This window comes from Coenobita brevimanus, chromosome 7 (genome assembly GCF_032717465.1).
Source record: "Coenobita brevimanus isolate Jiangsu-jjx chromosome 7, ASM3271746v2, whole genome shotgun sequence".
Classification (NCBI taxonomy): domain Eukaryota; kingdom Metazoa; phylum Arthropoda; class Malacostraca; order Decapoda; family Coenobitidae; genus Coenobita; species Coenobita brevimanus.
Genome location: NC_136960.1, coordinates 11664747 through 11687410, shown reverse-complemented (window position 1 = coordinate 11687410; position 22664 = coordinate 11664747). Strand labels below are relative to the sequence as shown.

The 22664-nt window shown below is 42.8% G+C and overlaps 1 protein-coding gene across 1 annotated transcript in view; it reads left to right on the top strand.

Moving 5' to 3' along the window:
• The first annotated feature begins 1753 nt into the window (after nucleotides 1-1753).
• LOC145404972 (uncharacterized) overlaps nucleotides 1754-22664 on the top strand; it is a 24271-nt gene continuing 3360 nt past the window's right edge. The window contains exons 1-5 of the mRNA XM_080276478.1: nucleotides 1754-1810; nucleotides 3091-3235; nucleotides 5374-5461; nucleotides 8949-9114; nucleotides 9549-9668. Of these exons, the coding sequence (XP_080132604.1) occupies nucleotides 1754-1810; nucleotides 3091-3235; nucleotides 5374-5461; nucleotides 8949-9114; nucleotides 9549-9668 (576 nt within the window). The remainder of the gene's footprint in view (nucleotides 1811-3090; nucleotides 3236-5373; nucleotides 5462-8948; nucleotides 9115-9548; nucleotides 9669-22664) is intronic.

Below are 22664 nucleotides of genomic sequence, written 5' to 3'. Positions count from 1 at the left end.
TTACTTTAATTTAGTGATAAATCTAATGAACAATATTGGTCTGTTGCAAAAGAAAAGTTAAAGTAGTTCCTTAGTTCCCTTTAAAGATGGGGTGTACCTTACTTTAATAATTTAAAAACACTACACATAGCGTACAAAAACTACACTGCTTCAGCATTTCGTACATTCCTATGACAGACTGACAAGATACAATTACTTCCTTCTGAAAACCACAGAGAGATTTTGGTGCAGAATTATTTACTATTATAATTGACATCAGATGGACCATTCTACGTAGTATGCCTGTCTATAGATCATAATACATTCCAAATGCATTGCACTCTTGATAATCATCATTCATATTAAAATTCACTACATCGAACCACTAATCAACAAGAGATATGAATTTGGCTGTGGCATCCCAGTTGTTGCTTTGCAAGTTCCCTCTCGCCTAAATATTGATGTGCACTTGCACAGCTCTTTGACAGCAGTTGTGATGCATACGAGTACTTAACTCGCTGCCTTTGTTGTTCCGACCCAATATGACGCATATCAGTAACTATATACACCAATCCACATTCTGTTTTTGTCTTTGCTAACATTTCACGTGTGTATTCATCATACTATACTAGTAAGCGCCTACAAGAGTGTAACTAGACTCTCTCTCTCTCTCTCTCTCTCTCTCTCTCTCTCTCTCTCTCTCTCTCTCTCTCACACACACACACACACACACACACACACACACACACACACAACAACAACAACCTTTGTCTGGCTGGCTGACCTGGTGTGAGTGAATCTTGGACTGGAGAGGGCGAGGGGCCAACAGATGAATCTATTCTCAGAGTTGTTCGGATGCTGGCCAACGAGGGTGTGCACCGCTCTGTCTCTTGGGTCGGCGTTCACGTGTTACAGTTCCCCATCTCCTCCACCGCAAAAACCACCTCACCAAACCTCACACCTGCTACTGGAATACCTGTGTGGGGCTGAGGTACATAGAGGAAATGTGGTTTTTCCGAGGAGCTGTCGCTGGTAGTCGCAAGAGAAGAGAATTTTCCTAATTTGGCAACATATTTCCATTGAAGGAGGAGGAAGTAGTAAGGCGGGGTGAGCTTGCCAGCAGCATCCAGGATACCAGCATTCCTCACCTCACTCTACCACTCTCCTCACCTCCGGGCTTCTGTAGGGTGAGGCACAAGCATGCGACTCTGGCTCTTTCCATACCGAGTTTCCATGCGTATGAATGACACGAGCTTGCATAGGCAAATATTTTCGTGTGAGACTCTTTCCCGGTTGTCTACAATAATACACTAAGAAATTATCCATGAGTAACAGTCCCTGATGGCTTGGAGTGTGCGTGCAATAAGAATTTATCTGAGAAATTAAAACTGGTGAGTTCGACGGAGCAACAAACCCCAGTGACTCCAAAAGTTAAAGGTGGATTAGTGGAGTGGTGTGGTGGTTTCGATACTGGTTTAGGGAATGGCCGTGCGTGATGGTGCGGTGCGAGGGTGCAGATGAAGTTGCAATGCGGAAAGGGGAGAAATATGGGTCGCGGCCGTGCAGGGTGGTGAAGAGGCTGCAGAAGAAGGTGGCCAAGACTCCAGGGGGTGCTAAAACCAAACTGCAACCAGCGTCGCTGTCAAAATATCGCAGAAAGACAACCAATGCCAGGGAATGACACCGCATGAAGGAGATCAACAAGGTCTTCAATACTCTGTAACAAGTACTTCCTGAGGCTGTGAACGTGGAGGCGGCCAGCACCTCCACCATCATGACCAAGATCACCACACTGCGCCTGGCTGTGGACAATATCAAGGCTCTCACCGAGGTTCTCAATGCCGACCCTCACTCTGCCTCACCATTCCTGCCTCACCCAGCATCACCCTTTCTCCCTCAACCTGTAACGCCCTGCCTTCCGTCTTTAGACTCCACCACTGACGTTGACGACCTACACTTTGATGACTCTTGTTTCCTGGTCGACTCCCTGGATGTGTTCTACGACTTTCCGTCCTTACTTCTCCAAGACCCGCTCTACTTGTTGCTTGAGGAGGAAGGAAAGGGCATGTTGCTTCTTACTTGAACCTTCACACTCCATCACACCTCCAGCACATTGTATTGCATTTATCACGCGTCCAACACACTCCATCATGCCCTACCATGCCACCATCCCTTACGATCCCATCACACCCTGCCATGCCTCTACCTCACCTCCACCACATCCTACTACATCTCCAGCACATTCCACCACAGCTCCAACACATTTCTAAGGAGGACTTGTAGTGACATCACTGCAAAAGAGTTGACAGAGGTATTATGTATGGAGCTTCTATATATTATCCTGCCGTTATTATCAACAGATATCAATAAATTTCTAGTTATATCAAGTGCATATTCGTATCGTACTGTACTTCATTTCTATGGACTTCATCATCATTATCACCTTTCACAACAGCAGTGCCAGTCCATTCACCCCGCCAAATATTGTGTATAAATCTCATCCCACCTAGCCTTTGGCTAAAGGAACAGAACAATGAGGATGAGGATTCGTAGTGATGCTACTTGAACTTTCATGGACTCGTATAATTTTCGAGCACTTCACCTGTTAAGTATGCCATATACTGAAGTTTAGTGATAGTTAAAAACTAAGCTGCGTGTGGACTACGTGGTTTCTTCAATAAAAGGTAGGTCATCAGAATTATAGAATGAAAACTGTTCTGCATGTGCCGTATATTTGCTGTCAGACTGCCAATAACAAAAAACAAAACTAAGAATTGTATTACACGTGAGGTTACTTATTTTGACTGTAGGCTTACCAAATACTGAGGCCTTATGACTTCCAGTAATAGCAATAACAGAAAACCTAAAAACTTTGTTACATGTGAAAAAAGTTAACCGGTTCGTTATCGATAGTGTCTACAAAAATAAACATGTTTATGCAGCCTGTAATATCACTGGAACCATATGCCGGTAGGAGGTATGGTCGGGGAGGAAAGTTGCCTAATATGCACTTCTTCAATTTCTCACCTCTCTCTCCTGGTTAATATTCCTAAAATGAGAAAATTTAGCATTCCTGAGGTGGGAGAGCTTGGTAGGTTTCTCTGCCAATAGCTGAACCTTGCTGTTATGAAGCATGGAAGTGACCGACATGCCACAAGTGTGATGCAGATGCAAGTGGAATACTGGCGAATTTCAGAATGGTACAATGGAAAGCAGACAAAAGCAGACCTACGTGATCCTTTTGAGGCTACTTGTTGTGAGTGGTAGGTTACGGAGTTGATACTTATCTGATGAGTGAGAAAAAATATTCACTTGTTCCAAATTATTATACGGTATTAAGCTTGAGTCAAACTTTGCAAATAAAATGGGATGAATATAACTTTCAGTAAGTCTTTAAAATAGGAGTGCTTTCCTAAGTTTCACAACGATTGTCTGGATGTGGCAAGACTGAAAAAAAAAAAAAAATGACGTTCTCCGGTTGAGGGAGATAATAAGAGAACAGATATATACCGTTTGATTTTTTTATGGATTTTCTAGAGTGGAAGAGATCTGTCTTATCTGCTCGTGGGTGAGAAAAGGTTAGTGAACACCAGCAAAATAATGTATCGATGTACTGATACGGGCTGTGTGTTGGGTAGGTTATGACTATAGTGTCGACTGTCAGAGAATGTGATGGTAAACGATAAAAAAACAGAGGCAGTCCTACTGATACTTATGAAGCTGTATGCAATACGGTAGGGTCAAACTATCGTAGGCTACCTATTCTTTGAGACCAATAAAAGAAAAGCAAAACATAAGGCTCCTCCCCAACCCATCCAAATGCAGGCAGGAAAACGTGGGGAAAAGGTGAAGAAAAATAACTGTAATGGGAATTTCGTATGGGAAAAGATATTTAACGTTCACTATTAAAAAAAAAAAAAAAAATTAATGTGCTTGTGAATAACCTGACCCAAAGTTTTTTCGTACCATGTCCAATATTTTGACGAAAAAAAATTACATATATATAAATTTATTTTTAAAAGAAGTTGCATCATTCATTAGGAAAAAACAGAAAGAATACACAAAATACATGGGCCCAAATTTCTGTTCAGTAATTTGGACAATATTTCGATGCTTGTGAGAAAAGGGGTAAAAAATCTATCATGGAAATTTATAGACAAAGAAGGGTGGAGGAAAAAAAAAAATTGTTAGATTTGGACTTTCAACCCCTTCAGCAGGAAGACGCCATTTTTATATGGCTGCAACAGGACGATTGTTTTCAGGATGGAAGATCGGTCTGTTGGTGATGGGTTAATGAAGGTCTGGTGAAAGCAAGACCAGAATAAGAAAAAAAAAAAGTGTCTCAACTGAACAGTCAGGCAGATAGATAGACAGACAGATAGGCAGATAGGTAGGTGGGTGGACTGGCAGACGGCGAAAAATAATGAAGAGAATTACAAAAATCTCAGCATGAGACTGATTTTGTGTGTGTGTGTGTGTGTGTGTGTGTGTGTGTGTGTGTGTGTGTGTGTGTGTGTGTGAGAGAGAGAGAGAGAGAGAGAGAGAGAGAGAGAGAGAGAGAGAGGGAGAGGGTGGGGGAGGCATGGGGACAAGGCAGAGTGGTTAGTCAGGCAGGGTGTGGTAGAGGGGGTGAGGCAGAGTGGGAGACCCGGGTAGGCAGGAGCGAAGCAGGGGTGTGAGGCAGTTAGAGATGAGGCAGGGGGGTGAGGCAAGGGGGTGAGGAAGGAGAGGTTAGGCCTGGGGGGACAGGTAGGGGGGTGAGGCATAAGGAGGTGAGGTAGGGAGTTAAGGCAGGGAAAGGTGAGGTAGGGGGTGAGGCGGGGATTGAGGTATGGGGTGGGGTAGGGAGGGGTGAGGTAGAGGGTGAGGTAGGGGGTGAGGCAGGGGGGTGAGGCAGGGTAGGCAGCTTACACATTACGGTACCTGTTCAGTCTTTAGTTACCCCTTGAAGTGTGAACACCTGAGTGGCAACGTTCAGGTGAGAGGAGAGTGGGAGAGTGGAGTGGGGAGTGAGTGGGGAAGTGGGCAGTAGAGTAGTAGTGAGGAGTTGGAGAGCGGAGTGGGGGACGATGGAGAACTGGGGATTGAAGTGGATGAGTGAGTGGGGTGGGGAGTGGGCAGAAGTTAGGAATGGAGTGGACCTGAGTGTGGCTGAGGTGATGAGTGGGAAATGAATGAGGGGAATGTGGGAAATGAGGCCAAGAAAGGTATGAGTGGGGAATGAAGAGGTGAGTGGGGTGTGGGGAGTGGAGTGGGGAGTGGGGCTGAGGGTTGAGTAAGACTGAGTGGGGAGGACAACGATGATATAAATTTTAACAGCGTGCAGTCAGTTGCGGCCGAGTCATGCCCAATTTTGTGTCCGATTTTTCGCCAGATATTTGGAATCCTCTACAGGTCATACCGCTGGGTGGAATGAGCTGGAATTTCGGATGAGCAAGGCCATTACGTCAGAGAAGGCGCGTGTCAAGTCGAGTGTCATTGCGTGTGTCCGGGGCTGCGTGGCGGGGAGTACTGTTCACCCCATCAATATTTTTAACTCTCTCTTTCTCTCTCTCTCTCTTTCTCTCTCTCTCTCTCTCTCTCTCATCAGTCTTCCAGCATGCCATGCACAAGGGGGCATTCGGTTCTATACTATCATACATTAGATAGTGCATTTTTTCCACATCAGGACTGTGTGATCTAAATCTCTTTCCCACAGGGTTGTTATGGTTTAAATCAAATGATTTAAATCAGTGTGACAAAACCATGATTTAAATCAAAATGGCTTTTTTTATACAAATACAGTAAAAATGAAGAAGACAGAGACTGTGATGGATGTGTATTGTACAGATGCATCAAGTCTGCTTGGCCTGTACTCTTCCTGCACTGATCTTGATTAAGTCAGGCATCAGTGATTACCTTTTGTTACAAGGCAAATATCAGAAAACAGAGGAAAGAAGGCTCTTTGATAATAACAATAAATGCTCCGGTTAGGAAAGCCTTTAATGCATCAGATCTTTTCAAGTTGTATAGCAATTTTTGGGTAATAAATGTATGATGCCAAAATATCATTTCATTTAACAATGATAAAGACTTAGTAAAAAAAAAAAAAAAAAGTCTTCAAAAAAGTGAAAGAAATTTAATTTTAACAATCCAGTTAAGTAAAACAATCAATTTAAATATAAAAATCTGATTTAAATAAATTACTACAGATTTAGATTACATCTATCTATCTGTCTATCTATCTATCTACCTATCTATCTATCTATCTATCTATATCTATATCTATCTATCCATCTATCTATCTATCTATCTATCTATCTATCTATATATATATATATATATATATATATATATATATATATGTGTGGTAGGTGGGGGCGCTCACCATCCACTCACTCCATGTAGTGCTGCTCTCGGGTGTCTGCCCTTTTCTCTCTTCCATCCTTCTTTCCTTCCATCCTCTTCTGCCTTTCTTTCCTTCATTCTTTCCTTGTCCTTCTGCCTACGGGTGACTTTACACTCCCTCTTCTGTCTTTTTTCCTTTTCCTTCTGCCTGTGGGTGACTCTACACTAAGTGACAAGCCAAATGGTTTCCTGTACACCAGGAAACCATTTACTACGCTGGGTGGTAACCATATAATCAAATTTTGGCACCTGATGGTTTAGTGGGTAATTATTGCGCTCCCCACGGATTGAGCCGGTGAAGGTTTATATCCAAGGAATGGTTGGGGTTGATTGCTCATGTAATGCCACTCAGGGATGAGTAGGCTGGTCACTCTCATCTTAAATGTCGAGACCAACTGCCTAGCCCCGGGCTCCTACGCTCCTCATGGAGCAATGTAGGATTGGACGATGGATGGATGAATATATATCCTTAGAGGAAGCCAGTCAGAACATCCCATCACTAAAACTTGACTCTCCTGAAATTGTTCCACTTCAAATACAGACAAGGTACGTGAAATCCCTCCTAGACAATTTACCTACCAACAAAGCTCCAGGCCCAAATGGAATACCGCCAATTGTTTTGAAAAAATGTTCCCGAGAACTTGCCTCTGTTCTTGCTAAATTATTCTGACTATGCATACGTACTTCTTCATTCCCTAGTTCATGGAAAGAAGCCAATATCCACCCAATTCCAAAGAAAGGAAGTTCCTCTGACCACTCTGATTACAGACCAATAGCTGTCACATCTTCTCCTTGTAAGGTTTTTGAAACTGTAATTAATAAGCACATGGTTAAACATCTTGAATCCAACAACTTAATTAGTGATAGACAATATGGTTTTTGCCAGGAAAGATCCACAATTGACATACTCAATCTCCTGACTCATATCATCATTCAATCAGTTGACCTACATGGAGAAACTCATGCAGTAGCCCTGGATATTTCTAAAGCTTTCGATAGAGTGTGGCACCGTTCCCTGTTGTCCAGACTCCCTTGCTATGGACTAAACTCTCATGTTCCTTTGATTTCCTCATATCTCAGCAACAGAAATATAAGAGTAAGAGTAGATGATGTAATCCTAATTTCCACTCAAATAACGCCGGCGTGTCGCAGGGATCAGTTCTGGCACCAACCCTGTTCCTCGTTCATATTAATGATCTCTTATCTGTCACCCACAATCCCATCCATTCATATGCAGATGACTCAACACCTCATAGTTCATTCACACTCAGACATTCATTTACAAAGTCTGATATCTCTAACTCTCAACTCAGTACAGCCATCTCTTTAAATCAAGACCTATCCACGATCAGTGAATGGGGACAAAATAACCTTGTCTCATTTAATGCTAGTAAAACTAAATATATACAATTTACTAATAGACAGGTATTGACAGAATCTTATATTACCTTCAGTGCTACAAATATTCCCATTTCCAAAAGTACTGAAATTCTCGGCGTCTCACTTAACAATGCCCTCAGCTGGACCTCTCATCTCAGATCACTTACTTAAACCGCCTTAAAGAAACTTGGATTATTTTACAGAGTCCGTAACTTCTTCACTGACGAGCAGTTAGCTATAATTTATAAGAGTCATGTGCGCTCTCAGCTTGAATACTGTTCACCCTTGTGGAGTGGAAGTGGAGAGGTTGCATTAAAACAACTAGACAAAATTCAGAACAAAGCTGTTAGAATTATTAATGACCCTGCTATTACTAACAAACTACCTCCCCTACAAGTAAGAAGGAATGTTGCCTCCCTTGCATTATTTTACAGATATTTTTATAGCAAATGCTCAGACGAAGTTGTGTCCATTGTGCCTCCTCTCCATGCCTTCCATCGTGCTACACGGGCATCTGGCAGCGCTCATGACTGGAATGTCACTCAGCCATACTGCAGACCTTCTGCCTATCAGAATTCTCGCTTCCCCAGAGTTGTTTCCCTCCAAACTTCAACTACTGCTGTTCAAGTCCAACTGTTACAGATATTTTATGAACAGAGGACACTAGTAACCTGGTGCATGGATTTTTTATTTACTTTTTTTATTTATTTATTTTTCCTTGCTCTGTTCTGTTATTTAAATATATATATATATATATATATATATATATATATATATATATATATATATATATGTGTGTGTGTGTGTGTGTGTGTGTGTGTGTGTGTGTGTGTGCTATTTTTTCCAACCCTGCGTGTGAGTAACCTCCCCCATACAAAGAAGTGCTAACCTGTGGTGCACTGCCTTACTCCCACTTCCCAGTCACATTATTATTTTCAATTTTGTAAGTCTGTTTATTTGAACAGTGATATATAATCATGCCTAATGGACGCATTGCAGCAAGTGGGAGGGAAAAAGGCCCATTGAGTTACTCTGACAGAATTCCCAAAGGCACAAACAAGGCTGGAAAAAAAATCACAGATTAAAAAAAAAAAAATCTAATTTAAATCCAAAAAATCCAATTTAAATGTAAAAAGTCGATTTTTTTTTTAAATCGGATTTTTTCCAACCCTGCTTTCTCACTTTTTCTCACTTTCTCACAGAATGAAGGTGCCAAGGCTGTGTTGGGGGTGGGTGTGCGTGGGCGTGGTGGGCGTCCTGCTACCCATCGCCTCATCAATCGTCACCTACACCTTCGTCTCCTTGGGCAGTGAAGCTCTCTCGGTGGACGAGACGGGAGCGGTGATTATTATGCTGACCATGATAAAGGTGAGTATGGGGTGGGGAGAGGGGTAGGGTGGAGATGGGTAAGGCTAGAGCGAGTGGGGTGGAGAGGGGTGTACTTAGGTAAGGTTAGGGCAAGAGGGGTGAGGAGAGGTGAGGAAAGGTGAGGAGAGGTTACATACATATTAATTTCTATACTTACAAGGCGTCCTGATCATGTGTTACGAACTTTAAGAGGATATTCTGGGAGTAATTTTGTGTTGAGAATGGATCCAAATATCATTCGTTTGGGAGTTAAAATAATTTCTCTCTCTCTCTCTCTCTCTCTCTCTCTCTCTCTCTCTCTCTCTCTCTCTCTCTCTCTCTCTCTCTCTCATCTTAAAATTTCACTTTTTCTCTTCTTCAAATTATTATTTACCTCTTTTCTCCTTCCCTCCCTTCCTCTCTCTCTCTCTCTCTCTCTCTCTCTCTCTCCACAGCTGCTCCTGCTATCCGCTCACGGCATCTTCCCCATCGACTTGAACAAACTCTTCTACGACATCATAACCAAAGGAAAGAGGTCCATCCGTAAGAACAACCACAACGCCTCTCTCTACCAGGTGAGTGAGTGAGTGAGTGTGTGAGTGAGGGAAGGAGGGATTGATTGACTGATTGACTGAGCGAGCGAGTGAGTGAGTGAGTGAGTGAGGGAAGGAGGGATTGATTGACTGATTGATTGAGTGAGTGAGTGAGTGAGGGAAGGAGGAAGGGATTGAGCGAGTGAGTGTGTGAGCGAGTGAGAAAAAAATTGGCCATCTCATTCTTCAAACACCTACAATAGAAAACAATAATAATTTCGAGGTGAGTTAGTGAATGACAAAACTAAGACAGAGAGAGAGAGAGAGAGAGAGAGAGAGTCACCAGGAATGGAGCGCAATAAAATTCGTCCGGTTTGGAATATTCAGGTTTATGGTTATGCTGGTGAAAAGGGAGGAAGGAGGGAAGGAAGGAAAGAAAGAAGGAAGGAAGGAACGAAGGGAGGCAGGGAGGGAAGGAGGGAGGGAGGAGGAGGGAAGGAAGGAAGGGAGAAAGTTAAGAGTTAGGAAGTTATAAGGATTAACCCGCCCCATCCCGACCACTTTTCCACCACTGACTCCCCCCAATCCTGACCATTTTTGGAAATTTTTTTTTTTGGCTCAAACCTCCGCTTTTGGTGAGAAACATCGAAAATGCATAGAGAAATCACTCACCTGAGGTTTTAAATACTCGATACAGGTAGGAGTACCTCCTTACCTTACTGGGTTTTGTAACAGGCTGGCACCAAAGAAAAGGAGTTCTATGGGAGGAAAACTATTTCACACCACTCATAAACGGTATTTATTAACTGACTTGATACGAATTTATATGTAGTACGAGAGTATATTGGTTTTCAAGCAGTATTATAGGCATTATAAGCATTGTTTCACTCACTAACTCATCACCATACCTGACCTTTTTTTGCCACATTACCTGATCATCATTTCTGACTTTCTTCCTCTAATGCTATGTAAAGTTTGTCCTCCACATTGTCATTGATTGGGGAATCACTCTGGCCCTGAATTTCGTACCGTGGCATGACATGGCTTTACTGGCCAAGTCACTGATAACAGGTGAATTGCTGAGAGAATGGTGTGCAGGGGGGTGGAGGAGGTCATGCTGGGTAAGGCATTGTCCCTGCCTGGCTTCTTGTAGAGAAAGGTGTCATGTGTATACGTACCAAAAATCACTCGCAAAAATTCAAAATTGTGCAAATTAGGGACCTGGCAATTGATTCGCGTTTATGTATGTCGACGGGATTGACAGTAACAAAACGTGTGGACGTTAAAGAACGTCGATGGGATGCCGCGGGTTAAAAGATGTTAGGTGAGAGGAAGAGACAAGTAGGAAGGAAGAAGTGAAAAATATTATTCCATGAGAGAGAGAGAGAGAGAGAGAGAGAGAGAGGCTAGGAAGAAGGAAGTGAAAAATATGGAGTTACGGTAAAATGGGGATGGGGAGACAGAGAGACGGGAGGGGAATATAAAGTGGATGGGGAGGGGAGGGGAAGAGGAGGAGAGGGAGGGAGAGGGGGAGAGGAAGGGAAGGACAAATTAAGAGAATGATACAGAAGGGGAAGATTTGGGTTAGGGGGACAGAAAGAGGGGTGGGGAAGAGTGAGGGGTAGAAGTGTGGAAAGGGAGGGGAGAAGCGGTATGGACGGGGAGGGAAAAGGGAGGGGAATGAGAGGGAAGAGAAAGGGAATGAAGAGAGAGGTAGGAAATGGACTGGGGAGAGTACAAAGGAGTACAAAGGAAAGCAAACAGCAACAGACCTTATGGTCCTTTCGAGGCTGTTTGTTACAGAGTAGACTATGACTCTGAGATCTAACTCTACATGCTGAAGGATAAGGATAGTAAAGCAAGAAGGCTCCAAACCCTTCAGTTAAAACTGGAAAGAAAAAGTGAGAAAAACCACCATGCAGCATGGAAAAACTGACATGGAAATTTCATAGGAAAGACTGGAAAGGAATAATTACATTCTATAATACATTTTCTATAAGCTACCAGTATGAATAACCTGAAAGAGAAAGTAGTAAAGTAAAATGAATAATCGAATCAATAAATAACTAATGCATAATACCATGTATTGGTATGTTGAGTTAATCAGGCGTCTGCGGACACAGTATGGAATTTGCACAGTGCACAGTGCAGATGTTCAGGGGTGGTGCGGCAGCCTTGTCTGGCTCTATTAAGGTAGGCAGCGGTCAATCAGGCCCCAGCTCCATTCATTCCACTAGAGACTAGGAACTTTCCCATCTGGGACAAGCACACAAGTCACGTCCTGAAGCAGTGACCCCAGGTATATTAAAAACAAATCCCAATGGTGGCCACTTAAATAACAGAGACCCTCAGCGATTCACAACCTATAACAGGTCGAAAGTATGGGTAGTGACTGTTAACTCAGGGCTATCTGAATCACATCATCTTTGCTCTTCTGCCCAGAATCGTGCTAAGTCTGTTCTTCGCTTTGCTGAAAATAATTTCATCCGTACTAAATGCTCTCAATTCTCCAAATCGAATTCTTCCCACTCCTTCTGGCACCTTGCAAAAAACCTTTCTAACAATTTTACCTCATCATCCTTCCCTCCTCTTTTCTACGCTGATGGGTCTGTAGCTATTTCTTCTACTGATAAAACAGATCTCTTCACACAGACTTTCTCCTCCAATTCCACCTTAGACGATTATGGTGCTGTTCCTCCATCTCTTCCCCCCTCTGACTTCCTCATGGCTTGCATTAAAATTTCTTCAGCTGATGAATTTTCTGCCATCACTGGCCTTAATACTAACAAGGCATATGGGCCTGATGGAGTCCCTCCTGTTGTTCTCAAGAACTGTGCTTCTGTGCTTACACCCTGCCTAGGCAAACTCATTCGCCGTTGTCTGTCAACTTGTACCTTTCCTTCTTGCTGGAAGTTTGCTCTCATCCAGCCAGTCCCAAAGAAGGGTGACCACTCCCAACCCTCCAACCATCGTCCAATTGCTTTAATGCCCTGTATTTCAAAAGAGTTTTCGAGTCAAATCTCAATAGAAAAATTTTAAGGCATCTTTCCTATCACAACCTTCTTTCTAATCGTCAGTATGGGTTCCGTCAGGGATGCTCCACTGGCGATCTTTTCACCTACCTTTCAGACTCCTGGTCATCCTCTTTTCGGGACTTTGGCGAAAGCTTTACCATTGCACATGACATCTCAAAGGTTTTCGATCGAGTCTGGCATAAATCTTTAATTTCCAAACTGCCCTCTTTCGGTTTCTGTCCTTCTATCTGTGCCTTCATAGCTAGCTTCCTTTCTGGTCGTTCTATAGCCGCTGTTGTAGACGGCCGTCGTTCTTCTCCTAGATCTATCAACAGTGGTGTTCCTCAGGGCTCTGTCCTATCACCAACTCTCTTCCTTTTATTCATCAATGACCTTCTAAGCTGTACATCAAACCCTACCCATTCATATGCTGATGACTCCACCCTTCACTTTTCCATTTGGTTTCCGCAACACCCATCTCAGCAGTTACTTCAACAAACAAGGGATGAGGCTATGACACAGCTAATGTCTGACTTGGCTCGTATCTCTGACTGGGGTAAAAATAATCTGGTTGTTTTTAATGCATCTAAGACTCAATTCTTACACCTGTCAACCCGACAAAATCTACCACAGGTATACCCACTAATGTTTAATGATATTCAGCTTAATCCTGCATCATCCTTGAACATGCATGGGGTTTCATTTACTCAGGACTTATCTTGGAAAGATCATATTACATCTCTTGTAAGATCTGCTTCCAAGAGATTAGATGTGCTAAGCCGACTCCGTTCTTTCTTTACCCCTGCACAATTGTTGACTGTATATAGGGGTTTTATCCGCCCCTGTGTGGAGTACAACTCTCATGTGTGGGGAGGCTGCCCACATACAGCTCTTCTCAATAGGGTGGAGTCAAAGGCTTTTCGTCTCATTAACTCTCCTCCTCTTACTGACTCCCTTCAACCTCTGTCTCTTCACCGCACTGTTGCATCTTTATCTCTTTTCTATCGCTACTTTAATGGTCACTGCTCCTTTGAACTGTCTGCTTGCATTCCTCCACCTCTATGACAGGCGCGTAGCACCCGTCTAGCAGCAAACTCTCATCCCTTTTCTGTCCAACTCTCTAATGCAAGAGTTAACTGTTACTCCCAGTCCTTCATTTATGCAACAGGCCAACTCTGGAAATGTCTCCCTCTGTCTGTATTTCCTACTGCCTATGATCTCCAGTTTTTCAAACGCAGTGTGTCCAGGCATCTCGAAATGATCGGATCTTGAATTTGGCTCTCTACTGTATTTTGTTTTTCTCTTGGAGGGAACTGTTATTGCGGGCTCATGGCCTTTGGTTCCTTCTTCCTCGCATTAAGAAAAAAAAAAATCCTAGTCTGTGCATATACTATATTTGCATTTAATAAATTGATCCAGGCTCTAAAAACAATAAAATAAAATTAAAAAGAAAACTATACATACACTAGTGTTTTATTCAGGAGTAAACATATTAAGGTGGGGGTTAGACGACAAATACTTATCCAGGCGACCTTTAAAGGTTTGTACTATATTACAATTTACTATGTTGGAGGGCAATTTATTCCATATATTTACAACTCCATTGAAGAAGAAATGCTTAGCTTCATGCGACTGGAATCGTTTGCCAATTATTTTATGCCCATTGCCTCTAGTATAATTCGAGTGATCAACTGTGAAATATTTATCCACAGCCATGTTATCATGTCCTTTGAATGTTTTGAATACTTGAATTAAATCTCCTCGTATCCTTCGTATAGTTAGTGTAAAGAGATTCAGGGCTTCAAAACTTTCCTCATACGGTTTATTTCTCAGTCTAGGTATCATCTTTGTCATCCTTCACTGCACTCTTTCAAGCTTTTCCATATCTGTTTTATAATACGGTGACCAAAACTGAACGCAATACTCCAAGTGCGGGCATACTAAGGAAATATACAAAGAGAGGACATTATTATCGAATTTATATTCAAATTCTCAGCCTATGAATCCAGTCAATTTATTGGCTTTTTTCACAGCTTCTGTACATTGTTTGCTTGGTTTCAAAACGTTTCTTATTTTAACTCCTAAGTCTTTTTCATGGTTTACCCTATCAAATTTAATATTATTCATGCTATTACTAGCTCTTACATTTTAACTGCCAATGTTTAGCATTTTGCATTTATTAATATTGAAATCTATTTGCCAGACTTGGGCCCAGTAAAACAGTTTATCAAGATCTCTTTGAATTACCTGCCTTTGCAGTGCTGTATCTATTCTGTTACCTATTTTAGTATCATCAGCAAATTTTACAACACAGTTCTTCGTCAATATCATTCACATATATCAAGAAAAGAATAGGACCTAACACTGAACCCTGCGGCACTCCGCTTGTAACATTTATCCATCTGACTCTTATCCATTTATTACAACTCTTTGCTTTCGTCCAGTGAGCCAATCTTCTACCCACCCAAGAACACTTTCGCTGAAACCGTGTGCCTTTAGCTTCTGAAGGAGTCTTTTGTGTGGAACTTTGTCAAAAGCCTTTTGAAAATCAAGGTAGACCACATCAACAGATTTAGTCTCGTCGTACATGTTCGGTATATCAAGCAGATTCGTGAGGCAAGAGCAATTATTATGAAAACCATGTTGCGAATCTTTTATGAGATTGTTTGTTTCTCTTTCACAAACTTGTCTCTGATAATAGTTTCAAGCAATTTGCAAACCACCAATGTTAAACTAATTGGGCGGTAGTTTTCTGGTTGGGCTCTGTTGCCCTTTTTAAATATAGGGGTTATGTTAGCAAGCTTCCATTCATGTGGCATCTTACTGCTCTTAACCCGCCCCGTCCCGACCACTTTTTCACCACTGGTACCCCCCAATCCCGACCATTTTTCGACCCTTTTTTTTTTTGCTAAAACTTTCGCTTTTGGTCAGAAACAATGGTCAGTGACAAAGAAATTTTTCCCCGGGGTCCATAATTACCCTAAATAGGTATGCCTTGGTCCCACCTGGCCCCGTGTTCTCCATAGGTGGTCTGAGCCTCTAACGTTTTCTATGGTATTATAAGTCTGGGAAACCAATGAAAGTAGGTAGATATGTATTTATTACAAACATAAAAACATGTGATAAAAGAGTATATTGGATTTTATACAAAAATAGAGCAGAAATAAGCATTGTACCATCGTGTGAAACGAGCAAAATCGGGCAACTTGGTCACGATGAATCGCTAACATTCGAAAATCATGATACATATCATTTTTTTTACTTACATAATACTTCTACAATAACATTATACCATTTTACATTTTATTGAACTGTTTTTACGTATTCACAGGCCTTTTGATAACATTTAGCGTAATGTTAGCGCTTATTTACGTAGTGAGTGAACTCGCTGTGACTGTTGTGTCAACTCGTACTGTGTTTTTTCTACTTACATAATAGTTTTCTAATAACATTATACACTCTTCAACTTTATAGAACTGTTTTGAGATAATTTCAGGCCTTACGTAAATATATAGCGTAATAATAGCGCATAATCACACACACGGTGAAGTCGCTATGACTACTATTTCAACTTACAACCTATTTTTGTACTTATATAATAATTCTCCACTAACATTGCACATGTTTACACTTGATATAATTGATATCACATAATTTCAGAACTTACGATTCAACTGAGCGTCATATTAGCGCGTACTTACACAGGGAGTGTTATCGCGATATCATTTGTTTCATCTTACACTAGTAAACAACTTATAAAATACCTTACTACTAACATTACAACAAATTCCACTTTATATAATTCCTATCACATACTGACCAGAATGTGGGTGTACTCGTGACATCAATTATTACAACTTACACTATTGTTCAACTTATACGTTTTATTCATGCTAACATTACACCCGTTTCCACTTTTTATTCTTGCTATCACATATTTACTGACCAGAGTGTTATACTGAGCGTCATATTTTCGCAGATTTACACAGTGGGTGTAGTTTTGATATCACTTCTTTCAACTTACACTAATTCTCAACTTATACATTACTTTCCTGAAAACATAACACCCGTTTCAACTTTATATTTGACTTAGCACCTACTGACTGGCCTTACCATTATAATGAGCGTCATTTCGCCTTCCCACACAGTTTCAGTAGTGTAGGAAATTATGATACTCTTTGAAACAAGGCTGAAGGCACAACGCAACATTGCACTCGACACACTCGTACCTTGTGTCTTTTCTCTGAGTGGATGGTCTGACTGTCAAGTGCTTACATACATGGCAGCGATGCTGGGGTTTACGACGGTTTGGGTCGGAAGGGATTGCGCTGGGATAGTGGCGTCCTTCAAGACGTAGGGGAGTCTGGGCAGCCATGGGGGTGTGGGTGCGGTGTGTGGGTCTGTCCTGGGCATGCTTGGCGATTATTTCACGTGCCAGCTCCCTCACAAACCCCTCAAAGGTCTCGGATACTCCGATGGTCATTGCGTGCAGGTAGTGGGCGTTCAGGACCGTGATGTCGAGCAAGTGGAAAAAGAGTTTCTTGTACCACTTCATCGTGGTCCTGGCACAGTCAACACTTGAAATCATCGAGTCTGACTGATTCACTTGCCTCATGTTCAGATTATAGTCCAGTACAGACTCGGGTTTCCATACGTTGCGCCTCCTCTCTCTACGGTGATCCACAGAGTCTGTGCGGTGCATCAGGGGGCTGTGAACAGTTGATAAGAGGCAAACTTCCCTGTTGTGGTTCCACAGGGTGGCAAGGATGTTATTGGCCTGGAAGAAAACCATCTCGTTCTTGTCAAGTTTCCTCCCTATCTTGACCATATGGCGACGGTTTCTCTTGACTGTACCACAGACTCCGGTGTCGTGTTGGTGGAGGAACCTAGCGAGAAGAGGGTTAGTGTACCAGTTGTCCAGGTACAACACATGACCACGATGAAGGTACTCTTCTATCATTGTCTTCACCACGGCCCCAGAGAGTCCTATACTCCGATCTTCTGTTATATCTGTCTGTGCGCCCATGTACAAGACTATGTCTTGCACATAACCAGTCTTACAGTCACACATAACAAAGATCTTGAACCCGAAACGGTGTCTCTTGCTGGGTATGTACTGCCTAAAGGAAATATTGCCTCTCCACAACACAAGACTCTCGTCTATGACGAGGTCTCTGTAGGGATAAAATGAGGAGTGGAACATTTCCCGTAAATGATCAAATACCAGCCTAATTCTCCTCATTTTATCTGTGTTATTTGCATTGGCTGGATCTTCTGCATCAAAAAAGTGGAGGCGGCCGAGAATATACTGAAATCTGTTACGACTCATCACCTTTCCAAAGAAAGGTGTGAGGATCATTGGGTCAGTTGTCCAGTAGGCAGGAATTTGGTTTTTCCTTACCACACCCATCAAGAGAACCAGGGCCAAAAATAAGAACATCTCTGAAATTGTAACGGGATAGTCATATTGTTGGGAATGCCTGCTCGTGGTTCCCAAACGTTCACTTTCACGGCGCTGTGATCGTGAAAATATATTAGTCTGTTCAACTATGCGCCCCACAAATGCCTCCCCAAAGAACAAGTGGAAAAAATCCACCCTAGACGAACCTGCATGCACACCTGGAGCCGTGCAACCAGACCGCCACTCCTCAGTGAAAGGGTGAATGATGAGAGTAAAATTACTCCCATCTTCCCAGTTCCACGTGACACCACCGTCTCCAGCCACGTCCCCATCGTCCCCTTCGTCAGGGTGGGGAGGTGAGGGTGGTGGGGGAGGTTGGGGAGGTGGAGAGCAGCGCCTCTCATCACTCGCACTTCTCTTCCCTCTCCCTTTTCCTTTACCCTTTCCCTTCCCTTTCTTTCCTTTCCCCACATCCTGGGGCTGTGGGGAGGAAGTTTGGGAATATTGTGGGGCGAAAGACGTGCTGGGGAGTGGCTCTACCTCCTCTCCCCTAAGCCTACGTGCACCACATGCTCGTGCTGCCTCCCTCACACCACTTGCCCCTTCACCCCGCACTACCCCCACACCACTTTCACTTTCACCCCGCGCAGCCGCCACAACACTTTCCCTTTCACCCAGCAATCCCACCACACCACTTTCCACTTCCCCAGACAAAAGACTTTCACCATACCTTATATGTCTTCTCGCCCCACCTTCTAATCCTCGTGGTGATATTTTTTCTTTTCCCAACCACGAGGCGATATCACGTCCTAAGCCGCCGTCATCCTCATCGTCCTCATCCTCGTTCTCATCAGATTCGGGATGGATAGATAGCCATGCACGTGGTTGGGGAGCAGGCTGGCCTTCCCTTGCCTTACGGTATGTCACATACCGCGTTTTTCGGGGCGAAGGGACCTCTTCATCACTGCTACTTATTTCTTCCTCTGGCTGGACGTAATCGCGATCTACCACATCATCGTCGAGTGGAGAATCACTATCTCCAGTGAAGGCTTCCAGGGCGGATGCAATTTCCTCGTCTGAGAGACCTTTCCGCGCCATGTCTGACCTGGGTCACTGCTAGCAGGTGAATGACCAAGACAAGGGCGAGCGCGGGTCATGCAGGGTCTAGGACGCTGCCTGCCTGGCGGCAGGTGAGGGAGGCTTGGGTACGTGGGCGAATCGAAAATCTCGCGCGAATTTTGAAAATTGTGGAAATTATGAACCTTGCAATTGCAGGACGTTGAAGTACGTCAACGGGATTGGCAATGACATAACGTGAGGACGTGGAAGTACGTCGACAGGACGCCGCGGGTTAAATGATAAGTTAAAAAGGTCAGTTAAAGGCTTTGATATTTCATTCTGTAGTTCCTTCAATACACGGTGGGATATTTTTCCGGTCCTGGTGTTTTATTCTCTTTTAATTTGCTTATTGTAAGCAGTGCACCACGATCGCTAACTGCAATGTCAGTGATTATGTTGTCCTCTTCTATGCGAATGGGGGAAACAGTAGGAATTGTGTGAATATTTTCTGTCGTAAATACTGACGCGAAGAAAGTATTAAGAATTTTCGCCATCGTAGTTTCATCATCAGTGTGCTCTCTGTTATCTGTGATTAAGGGACCAAATTGTCGGAGTTATTACCTTTTTGCTTCTTATGTAACTGAAAAATTCTTTGGGATTTGATTTACTGATGCTTGCAATATGTGCCTCAAGGTTTTTCTTATTGGATTTATTTAATATTTTGGCTTTTCGTCGAAGGGCATTGTATTCATTTTTGTCATTTTGATATTTTGTGGTATTATAATTCTTATATGCAAGATTTTTTGCTTCTAGACAATGTTTAATGTCAGAGTTCCACCATTTGGGTTTAGAATTTTTGGCAGGCCTTCTGTTCTGCATTGGAATACATAACCTGACGGCATTGTTGAGAGTTTCTGTAAAAAAAAAATCCATGCATCATTGATATCTAAAGTTTCGACAATGGGATACCAGTCACCTGCACCTACAATTGCTGTTAATTTCTTAAAATTTGCTCTCTTAAAGTCGGGCACTTTCTCACAACTGGCCCTGACACTGTCTTCACTGAATTTGATGTTAAATGTAACTATGCGATGATCACTTGTGGTAAATTCTTCTCCTACAATAACGTTACTCAGTAAATTTTCTGACGTAGCTAAGACAAGATCTAGGATGTTAGATTCACGTGTCAGATAATTTACAAATTGATATAAAGAACTTTCCTGCAAGTTTGTATACAGGTCTAACCCTGTGTGTGAGGATAGAGCTTCTCCCCATTTTGGGACTGGTAAATTAAAATCACCAAATAGTACAGTGCTGTGCATACAAGATAGTTCGGCAGTTTGATTGTAGATTTCATTATCGATGTTGAGTGGCTAACCAGGTGGACGATAAATTAACCCAAGAGTGATTTTATGACAAGATTAATTTCTAAGCCGAAAATAAATGGTGTCAATGTTTTCAATTTCGACTGGAAGAAATCCTCATTTAATAACAACACACCGCCTCCTGCTTGATTCTTCCTTTCACTATTAAAATGTGGTAATGGTGGATGAAGGAGAGAGGGAAGGGAGGAAGGAGGTAGGTAGGTAGGTATGGAGGGAGGTAGGGAGGGAAGGGGGAGAAGGGAGAGGGAAAGAAGAGGAATTGAGAATGGAGGGGAGAGGGAGAGAGGGAAGGAAGGAGGGGGAAGAGGGAGAGAGAGGGAAGGGAGGGAAAGAGTGAAGGACGGAAGGGAGAGAGGGGAGGATACCATAAGTGAGATCTCGTCTGCTTCAGTTCCTTTATGTGATGGAGAATACAGTCTCTCTCTCTCTCTCTCTCTCTCTCTCTCTCTCTCTCTCTCTCCAATATTCCTTTCATTCCCCCTCCTTCTCTCACCTATTCCCTTTATCCTCTTCTTTGCCTTTCTTCCTCTCTCTGCCGACAAACCAACCAACCAAAAACTAAATGGATCCATCTACCTATACACACACACACACACACACACACACACACACTCACACACACACACAAACACACACACATATATATATATATATATATATATATATATATATAGATAGATAGATAGATAGATATATATATATATATATATAGATAGATAGATATCCATATACATTCTATACATTCTATCCATTTCTCCTTTCTCTGAAATCTCCATTCTAGGAGATTTCAATGTTCACCACCACCTTTGGCTCTCCTCTCCTTTCACGGATCCACCTGGAGAACAAGCCTACATCTTTTCTATCCTTAAAGACCTAGAGCAGCTTGTGCAGCACCCTACCCGTTTCCCTGACTGCCTTGGAGAGAGTTCGAACATACTTGACCTCTTCCTCACAACTAATCCTTCTGCCTACTCTGTTAATCTTTTCTCTCCGTTGGGCTCCTCCGATCACAACCTTATTACCTTAACCTGTCCTATCACTCCGGTATGGCCTGTGGACCCTCCAGGGAAACGTCTTCTGTGGCATTTTATAGCCGCGGACTGGGAGGCCCTCAGGCAGTACTTCTTTGATTTTCCCTGGAATGACTATTGCTTCCATGGCCGGGAGCCATCTGAGTGTGCCTTGCGCATTATGGAGGTTATTCTTTCGGGCATGGAAGCATACATTCCTTTCTCATATCCTTTGACTTACACAAGAAAGCCTTGGTTTAATCACTCTTGTTCTAATGCTGTCCGCAACATGGAGAGGGCCTACAAAAGGTACCGGAGCCAACCCACCCCTGAATCACATCATCTTTACGTTTCTGCCCGGAATCGTGCTAAGTCTGTTCTTCGCTCTACTAAAAATAATTTCATCCATACTAAATGCTCTCAACTCTCCAACTCGAATTCATGCCGCTCCTTCTGGCACATTGCCAAAAATCTTTCTAACAACTTTACCTCATCATCCTTCCCTCCTCTTTTCTACTCTGATGGTTCTGTAGCTATTTCTTCTACTGATAAAGCAGATCTCTTTGCACAGACTTTCTCCTCCAATTCCACCTTAGACGATTCCGGTGCTGTTCCTCCATCACTTCCCCCCTCTGACTTCCTCATGGCTGACATTAAAATTTCTTCAGTTGATATATTTTCTGCCATCACTGGCCTCAGTACTAACAAGACATATGGGCCTAATGGGGTCCCTCCTGTTGTTCTCAAGAACTGTGCTTCTGTGCTTACATCCTGCCTAGGCAAACTCTTTCGCCTTTGTCTGTCAACTTGTACCTTTCCTTCTTGCTGGAAGTTTGCTCTCATTCAGCCAGTCCCAAAGAAGGGTGACCACTCCCACCCTCCAACTATCGTCCAATTGCTTTAACGTCCTGTATTTCAAAAGTTTGTGAGTCAATTCTCAATAGAAAAATTTTAAGGCATCTTTCCTATCACAACCTTCTTTCCGATCTCAGTACGGGTTTCGTCAGGGACGCTCCACTGGCGATCTTCTCACCTACCTCTCAGACTCCAGGTCATCCTCTTTTCGGGACTTTGGCGAAAGCCTTGCCATTGCACTTGACATCTCAAAGGCTTTCGATCAAGTCTGGCATAAATCTTTAATTTCCAAACTGCCCTCTTACGGTTTCTAT